The sequence below is a fragment of the Bremia lactucae genome, linkage group LG7 (assembly GCF_004359215.1).
Source record: "Bremia lactucae strain SF5 linkage group LG7, whole genome shotgun sequence".
Taxonomy (NCBI): Eukaryota; Oomycota; class Peronosporomycetes; order Peronosporales; family Peronosporaceae; genus Bremia; species Bremia lactucae.
This window is the reverse complement of record NC_090616.1, coordinates 504,434-513,679: the sequence shown is the minus strand read 5'-3', so window position 1 is coordinate 513,679 and position 9,246 is coordinate 504,434. Positions and strand designations below refer to the sequence as shown.

At 46.4% G+C, this 9,246-nt stretch overlaps 2 protein-coding genes across 2 annotated transcripts; both read left to right on the top strand.

Annotated features, from left to right (window-relative positions):
• Positions 1-3,155: 3,155 nt before the first annotated feature.
• Positions 3,156-5,036, top strand: CCR75_007181 (uncharacterized protein; the record flags this gene model as incomplete). Its single annotated transcript, XM_067965244.1, has 1 exon — positions 3,156-5,036. One exon carries the CDS (start codon positions 3,156-3,158, stop codon positions 5,034-5,036), a length of 1,881 nt encoding a protein of 626 aa, XP_067815965.1.
• A 412-nt stretch (positions 5,037-5,448) lies between these two features.
• On the top strand, positions 5,449-6,924 carry CCR75_007182 (uncharacterized protein; the record flags this gene model as incomplete). Its single annotated transcript, XM_067965245.1, has 1 exon — positions 5,449-6,924. The coding sequence occupies one exon, from the start codon at positions 5,449-5,451 to the stop codon at positions 6,922-6,924; it is 1,476 nt and encodes a 491-aa protein (XP_067815964.1).
• Between the last annotated feature and the right edge of the window lie 2,322 nt (positions 6,925-9,246).

Sequence of the window (9,246 nt, the reverse complement as noted above, 5' to 3'; positions counted from 1 at the left end):
TTAGTCAGCTAAAATGTAACGGGGTGTATCGTTACATGAAATTAACAATAAAAGGTTGTTAATTAATATTATTCAAAAGGTAGATAATATTTGGAGGAAATTACTTTAAATAGTAATTTCCTAAATTCTTATCCATAAATAGGTATAGACCATTATGTCTATTTATTGCGCAGACTAATCAGCTGTTGAAGTAATCAAAGAGAGTTACGAGATAAGATAGATAAGAATTCATTTACGTGTTTAGTATTAGTTTATAGTTAAGACATATAACATTTACAAAGATAGATTAACAAGACACTTAACTATATTAATACAGTTTTCATTTTACCCTCTTAAGTTAACTTGTCTTAAGAGAAGTCTTCCTCTGCACGTACAGTGTACGTCACCTAACGTAAGGCACCACTCACAACTGAAGCAGTGTGAAGTGGACTTGTACTGAAACAGTACAAGTCGTAGTGCCCCGTTACACAAACTAAATGTAGCTAAAATAAAAACTCTTGACATATGCAATACTTGCTGCATAGTAAATCGGAGGTGTTTTTAGTCATTATCAATGTACATCACAGTGACTGGCGAATCCGATCCACATGGACCTTGTCCATGCGTAAATTATAGATGCGAGCATCGCGCCCTTTGCTTCCGGGTACCCACAGCCGTAACTTGTAACAGGGAACCTTTTGCTTGTACTGCTTCGGTACTAGCCAGCCTGCACTGATAATAGTGAAGGTGAGGTGCCTTCACGTACACGACGTGTAGAGGAATGTTTTAAGTAGCTAAGAAGTCTTAGCTGCTAACGGCTGATACTAAGAAAGCTTAGTATAGGAAAAAGTAAAGCTGTAACTGTATATTTGAATTCCTACGTAACGATCTTCTTGTCTACTTAATTAAATGTAGTAGTAATATCAAGCTATGTATAGCGACTCCTTGTGCACCGCTCATTCATGCGTCTAGCAGCGATTGGCGGGGTTGATTAAACTTAAAACAATCAGCAACAGAGCTGTTGTGTAGGCGAGCACGTCGTAATGCGGCCACGCTCTACTTAGACACACACCCTAGCACGGCGGAGAAGCGGTTTAACCTGCTTCTCTTGGGTGCAGTGAGGTAGTTGTGGTGGGCGCGTTAGCGACCTCACCCAACGCACTAAATACTCTGGTCAAGTGTCGTCACGGGAGCGGTAATCCGGCTCCTCGTGCGCACTTACCAAGTAGGAAGTAGTTTTCAGACTGATTTATGTTTAATCGAACTAAACATAGATACCTATTTTTACCAATCAAAATGTCATCTCTATAGATAACTCTTAATATGTATTGCGAGCGCATCTTTCTAGATACCTCGCGTAACGATGACGCTAGCCGTCATCATGGATGACGCTACGCGTCATCCGTTCTAATGTGAATGCACGATGTGCATCACATACACAAGGGTTGGTCACAAACGTGCACCACACCCGTGTGCTGGGTCTTATTACTATAATTTAGTAATTGACCTAACCAGAAGCACCACTCACATCTGAAGCAGTGTGAAGTGGACTTGTACTGAAACAGTACAAGTCGCAGTGCCCCGTTACAAAAAAGGCCCGTTTCAGCTACCTTAGGCCTGCCTCTGGTTATTAAATCTCATCCTCTGACCTATATATTGTAAGCACTAACATACAAACATTTGAAAGCACAATGTTGAAAATTTAATCTCAAGTCAACTTCATGCCTCATTAAACTATTTCTGTATCCGCACGACAATTGGCTTTCAATTTCAAACTTATGATTATAATTTGACTCGAATCAGGTAATGTTTTGTTGCCGATTGAACAGTCCGCCAGCTCAAGGCCGCGCGATACTGTTGTATTCGTATCCTGATAAAACTCGATATTTATCATCAACCGATGACTGATGTCTTACAAGAAATTTTGCGCCAGTGCAGCTGAAATTGCTTCGCTTACTCATTTCACGCCCCCATATGCTGGCTGTTAATAAGCAAAGTCTTATTCGAGCTCGCTTTTTGTACAACACTCTTTTAATGGCTTCCCTATACTTAGCTACTCATTCAATCACCTCTCCATATCAATCTAATCTTAATGCTAATCTCGAAGCTTATTGCCAACCTGAACAGATAATTGCATTCCGGGTAAACAATCAATTAAGGAAACCTTGACATGAACGTCGGAAATTTTTTTGAACCTGCGGACATAAAAATTGCCAGCACATAAATATTTTCTAATTGGCATATTTCAATGAAAAAAGCCAGAGATTCAATATACCGAATGATGACGTCTGCCGTGGTATGATAGTGGCATTTCTAGTAAATTGCCACTATTTCAAGATTAACTCTTCTTCTATTATTGACGGCCTTAACTTCTACAGCTGGATTACATTCTCGAGCGTTCAATTCAATGACGAATTTAGTGGCGTAGGAACCGGCTCCTTACCTTAGCCGCCTATCTCCCACAAATGCTTCTTGAGCGATCGATCACCCCTAGAAACCGTTTTTACAATATTTCTGGACTAAAAAACAAAATAGAAATAAGATGGTAGGAGCCTTTACGACGCGCACCAATTTTGGCCAGTTGTAAGTTTCAAAATTCAATGCAACAAGCGCGTGATGGTCCCACCTAGAGGTTTGTGTGCCTTCTTCATCTGATTGTGTTGGAGGTCACGTTGCGCGTGAGCCTGTCCAGCATCCTTCTAGTCCAAAGAGAGAGCATGTTTTGGCCAGTTAATTTGGACTCCCGCCTTATTCATGTTCCAACGGTGATTGGATCTTCAGACACTCCGGCTCTCGAGTAATGGTCCCATCCCCATCGCATGATTCGTCATCTATTTGTCAGTGGTATTCTTTGCTCAAGTTTAATTTTGTGTGCCCTACCAGAAATTTTGGACAGTCCACGACTGTTGCGACGGCTCTAAGTTCAGATACTCGTTTATTCTTTCGACAAACCATTACTGCCGCTTCCGGTGATTGTAAACTCTTTAGGAACAATCCCGTCTTTTTTTACAATTGACAGAGCATACAACTCGACTTTACGGCTGTGGTACAACCTATTCCCTACTTACGTTCTTTGCGTCCGTATAGACGACACGCTTTGATAGTTCGTTGCGCACTATCAGGGTCGCTATTACTAGCTTACTCACTGTAAAGATTTCTTATAAAGAAACACTGCAATGAAAGTGCCAACAAGTTTTATCGTAGCTGTTCTCACTACCTTGAGTGTGTGCACAGCGTCTGAATCCTCAGAATTAAGCCCAGAGCAAATGCCACTGGTGCCACCAACTTCGACCGATACGGCCGAGGAAATGCCACTCGTTTCACCAACTTCAGCCGAAACAACCGAGCAGACACCTCTGGAATCGTCTAGTTCGACTGAGGAAATGAGTGATACGGCGCTCACAGATTGGAAGGAAAGTCTGACAACGGACTTGAACAATCCGTCTTCGGATGCAACTCAGCCCTTGGAAGGAACAGAGACCTTGACACCAGTTTCAACTGACGATACAACGTCGTCATTAGTCAGTGATTACACCACACCAATAAGTGAGGCGACAGGAGATACTGCATCAACCGAATTAGACACTGCGAACACTGGCGACTACACGACACCAATAAGTGAGGCGGCAGGAGATACTGCACCGACCGAATCAGACTCTGCGAACACCAATGATTACTCTACGCCATTTAGTGAGACTGTCAAAAATACTACACCAATTGAAGAAACCACTGCGACCGACGAATTTTCGACGGAGCAAACGGACTCGACGGAGCAAACGGACTCGACAGCGACGCTTGAACAGACTACGTCCGATGGAAGCTTTACGGACGAGCAGAAGGCGATTTGGATTGAGCGTCACAACTTTTTTAGGGTGGCAGGCCTGCCGTGGTCGGCAGGAAATATGCAGCGAATGAATTGGGACGACAAACTCGCGCAAGACGCTGCCGCTGCGGCTGCCAGCTGCACGGCGACAACTGCGACAGGTATAAACGTGTACGAGTCAACGACGACGGATGCCTCAGCCCTTTTAGATGAAGCAATTAATGCTTGGGTTGTCGAACCAGCGCTTTCGAACATTGGAACTGTGGTGCCGCCAGCAGAGAAAGGCAGCAATGTGGGTGCAGGTTTATACAACTCGTACACACAAGTCGTGTGGGCGTCGACGACAGCGGTTGGATGCGCCATGGCCACTTGCTCGGATAAATCGATGGTCGCGTGCGAGTACTCTCCTCCTGGAAACGACGGCTCGTCGGCATGGTTTATTCACGACTCCCAAGCAACGCAGTGTCCATCGGAAACCAGTGCCGATCATGGCCTTTGTCTTGTAAAGGATGATCCGAACAACGGTCTGATTGCCCCAATTCCAAAAGGTCAATGGACGCATCAGGTGTACCCGACGTTTATTTCCGACATCATGTCGGCTATTCTAGAGGCAGCGAAGACGAGAGATGCTCCAGGAGCAGCACCCGTGACTACGATCCACCCGGTGGGCTCTGGATCAGACGACTTGCTCGTTTCAGATATCACTGATTCAACAGACACACCTGCTCTCGAGGATGAAGTCTTGCAACTCGAATCATGTGCGGGTTCATCCACTGGAACGGGGACCACAACTTCTACGAATTCATACGATTTAACGGATACTTTAACAGGCACAACAACGGAATCGTTGCCTGGTAGTCCGGAAACGCCGGATCAAGAAATTTTGTATGGAGATGCTTCTACGGCAGCCTCCGGGGTCCTAACAGATCCGGAATCTGGTACTGTAAAGCCTAGCATGGCCACTGGCTCCTATTTTGAGAATCAAGAAATAGAGCCGTTGGCCGACCCGACCTTGACGGAGAATTCGCCGGTCGAGCAGCTTGCTTTGACTACAAACTCTACTCTCACAACATTTCCCGCATCCGACGCCCCGACCGATGCAGTGTTAAGTCCTGCGACTATCGCCGGAATCATTGTGGCTGGAATTGTGGCCGTGGCCGCCGTTGCTGTGTTTGCCAGCTACCGCAAGAACCAGCAAAAGAGAACCAGACGTGACAGTATCGAAATCATTTAAGTCTCTGATCTATTTTTAAAGAGTCGGCTTAATGAGACGAGCCGATGTAGCGAATTGCGAACCCGTTGCTCTTGTTTTTTTTTCGTACTTTAGCGAACCCTTGACCACTCTACCCTTTCGCTGCGTTTATGCACGACTGTTGTACTTGTGGTACAGACGGTAGACCCCCTTCTTACCGACATAATAAACAGAAAACGTCCTTTACTTTAATTTTAACAATGAAAAACCAGTGGCTATGCTTTTTCCTGAAATCGTTTTACTTAGGGTATTTAAAACCGCGAGTGCTCTTAACAGAGTCAGTGCTGTCCAACCTCTGCGTCAGTCGCTGCAATTAAACACTCAACGATTTGAGAACTACCCGTGAGTAGCGTGGCGGAACATGTTGGCAGTTTTAGTGGTCGCACTCTTGACCATGAACGCGCATGTCGAGAGCTTCAGTGCCGAGGACCAGGCCATTTGGATTGATCGCCACAACTTTTTTCGTTCCACAGGTCTACCGTGGGCCGCTGGGAACATGCGTCGCGTTGGGTGGAGTGCAGACCTGGCCTCGTCTGCTGCTTCCACGGCCGCTCAATGCTCGGCATCTACAGTACCGGGTATGAATATGTACCAGTCGACGTCGACCAACTCAGCGTCGCTAATTGACGAGGCCATTCAGCAGTGGGTCGTGAAAAAGTCCCAGACGACTCTGAAGACTATCACGCAACCTGGTGCGACGGGTGTGCCCGTTGGAGCAGGCACTTATGACTCGTATTCGCAGGTTTTGTGGGCTTCGACTACCAGCATTGGATGTGCCAAGGCGGAATGTCCAGGCGGAGACTTGGTGGTTTGCAAGTACGCTCCTGCTGGCAATGATGGATCGTCCCCGTGGTATATTCACGCTGAAATGGCCTCTAAATGTCCATCCGGCACGAAAGGTTTACAAGGCTTGTGTATTGTTGAGGGAGACGCCGCGAATAATCCGATCGCGCCCATCCCAGTGGCGAAGTTAACGTATGAAGTGTACCCATCTTACGCGGCTGATATTCAGACGATATTGGTTGATACTGCGCGTGCTATTGCAAATGGATCGGCTGCAAGCTTTAAGGAAGAAAAACTCACGAGATTGAAGGAACAGACGGCCACGACTGATGGGCCTTCTCCGTTAAGCGAGGACATCACGACGAAGAATCCATCCAAATCTTCCACGCCTTCCTCATCGTCAACATTACCCAGCTCGCCTCCTGATGCTTCAGAAACATCATCTAAGCCGACACCTGGTTCATCCGGTAAGTCAAATTCAGTCTCGATTAGTGCTGGTGAGACAAAGCAAGGTTTGGCCGATTTCTCGCCGAAGCAAATTTCACCGAAAACAGTTTCTGAAATCAATATATCCGAAGATGAAGAAGCTCCATTGCAAAAACCAATAGGCTCTTTCGAGAAGCCTAGTGAAAAGTCTAATTCAGACTCTCCAGCTGCTTTAAAGACCGACAAGAAGATGGATACCGCAGAATTGTCAGATGATGCGTCAAAATTGGACACAGTATCTTCAAATTCGAATGATATGGCGCCTGGAAAAGTGAAGGCAAGCTTGGATACCGGGTCACAATTTTCAAATCAGGCAGCGCCTGAATCATCGACAGATGTGGCACCTGATGACACGCCAACGACTGAAACTCCCAGTGAAGCAAACTCTAAAGATACGCCACCATCGCCTAATGTTTCACAAATTATTAGCAATCAATCAAACACAGCTGATACTTCAGGTGGGATCTCTGCTGCCGGTATGGCTGGTGTGATTGTTTTAGTCGTTGTATTTGTGGCGGCGTTCGGTGTTGTCGTGAGCTATAGGAGAAATCAAAAGCGGCAGCGTGAGATTATGCGTGATGGCGGCATTCGATACTTATAAGCTAGAGCAGCGACCCATATGTCATGAAGTCAAAAAATAATCATTTGATAGCAGTTTTCAGGTACGAGATCAAATACGTTGCTGCTGTGGTGCTGGCTGTCACGTAAGGTTTCTTCGTGTGTGCGTTTTTGATGTTTTTTATTATTTTCTTTAAAGCTTATTGAGTTCAATCAGTATATTTTCACTGTCAGCTTACAAAAAACAAAACCTATTAGCGTAGTATTGACACTACGGACTGAGTAGTAGCTTTCAATCCATGTGTCGAATATATTCGTACACAAGTTGTCTTGTGTCGTGATATTAGCAAAAGTCTTGAGATCTGCAACCATCTTTGCTACTTTCTAATTAGCGACGATCGAGAACATCGAACGACCGCTTAGCAAACAAATGTGGCGACTGGGAGTAACCTTGCAAAGGTTCCGAGTCCAGTAAAAAGGAGAAGGGTGTCCCTAAACATATGACTATCTTCGTGCAGCGACAGGGAAACCTCCGGGAACGAAGCCGACTAAGGAACTTGCGAAGGTACGAAATCCGTAGCAACCATTACGTAAAGAAGAAAACACCTACATACCGGAGCAGTATTTGGGGATGAAGAGGCGCATGGACGAAGAGAGTGACGACTCTGACTCCAACAAAGGCACGGGAGACCGACTGAACGAACACGGGCACTGCAGACGGAAGCGGGGTACCGAACGACGCCGAACAAAAAGCCAAGACGCATACTACTTTGCCGCCACCTGTAGGCGGGCACGTCATAATGCGGCCACGCTCTACTTAGACACACACCATTGCTCAGCGAGGAAGCGGTCTACCTGCTTCTCTTGCGTGCAGTGAGGTAGTTGTGGTGGGCGCGTAAGCGACCTCACCCAAAAAACTAAGTACTCTGGTTAAGTGTCGTCACGGGAGCGGTAATCCGGCTCCTCGTGCGCACTTACCAAGTAGGAAGTAGTTTTCAGACTGATTTATGTTTAATCGAATTAAATATAAATACCTATTTTACCAATCAATATGTCATCTCTATAGATAACTCTTAATATGTATTGCGAGCGCATCTTTCTAGATACCTCGCGTAACGATGACGCTAGCCGTCATCCCTTCTAATGTGAATGCACCCATGTGCATCACATACACAAGGATTGGTCGCATGTGTGAACCACACCCGAGTTCTGGGTCTAATTACTTTAATTTAGTAATTGACCACCCCCTTAAGTACACCAAGTGTACTTAACGGGGACTGTGTAACATAAGGGCAGTTTCAGCTCGGTACACCATCCCCCTTTAAAGAAACAAATTTACATTTTTAAATTCATCAAAAGAGAGCAAGGAACTGCGAGCAGCTTCACGCGCCGCTAGTTCACTCAATCACTCGAGCGACCTACGGCGCCAAAGATGCCATCTAAAAGGGGCCGTGTTGGTGGGTCGTCTGCGAAGACGCCCACTCAACCCGCACTAAGCGCGCGCGCCGCGTTAATTTGCCGGCCGCGTCCAATGTCTTAGTCGAAACGCCGACAGCCACTGCTGCTGTCGTGTTAACGGGGCTAAAGAATCCATCCCATTTTAACAGTGAGGATGCTGATCCATCGCTCATTGTCGACTACAATGAGTCGACACCGTTGCCGTCACCTCATAGAAGTGATGCGGACAACGAGCTCATGAGGAAGGATGATGGCGCATTATTGCCCATCCAAACTTCTCTCGTTGCTCACAACATGGAGACAGCAACATTCCCGAATGCTGTCTCGTCGTCACGCTGGATAGCACAGCGACAGATAATAAGAGCGCTGCCCATAAAGGCGCAGCCGCTTCTTCGTTGGGTATAACCACAACGCCTTATGCTCAGACCATAATCCATAATGGTTCTGACATAGAGGATTCGGAGCCTAAAAAAGCTCCGCCGACGACAGTGAACGTGCTCAGTCGGTGTTACAAGCCAGTCGTTTAAAACGTGGCTATTTGACGGGTGGTATATCATTGATGCCCCCTCCATCTCAATGGCCTCGCTTAAACAGGCCAAGAGCGTCGCTCCTAAGCGCGCTCTTGTAGACGCGCATAATAACTATGGTGGCTTTAAATCATGGAGGGCTCAGGGAAAATCGCCTGGGCGTATTTTCCCGAACCCGGTCGTGCTGCGTTCAAATGAAACGCCCGACTAATACGAGGCGGAATTCCTGCGCCGCATTCATCCGCATTCCGATGTGATGAAACAGCGGTCGCAGCGAATTAATTTCGCCCGCTTGCGTGTGAAAGAAATCATGGGCGGTACTGTACCCCCTGTTTCTTCTCACAACGCTACTTCTGCTAGTCCATTTGAGACTAGCGAAG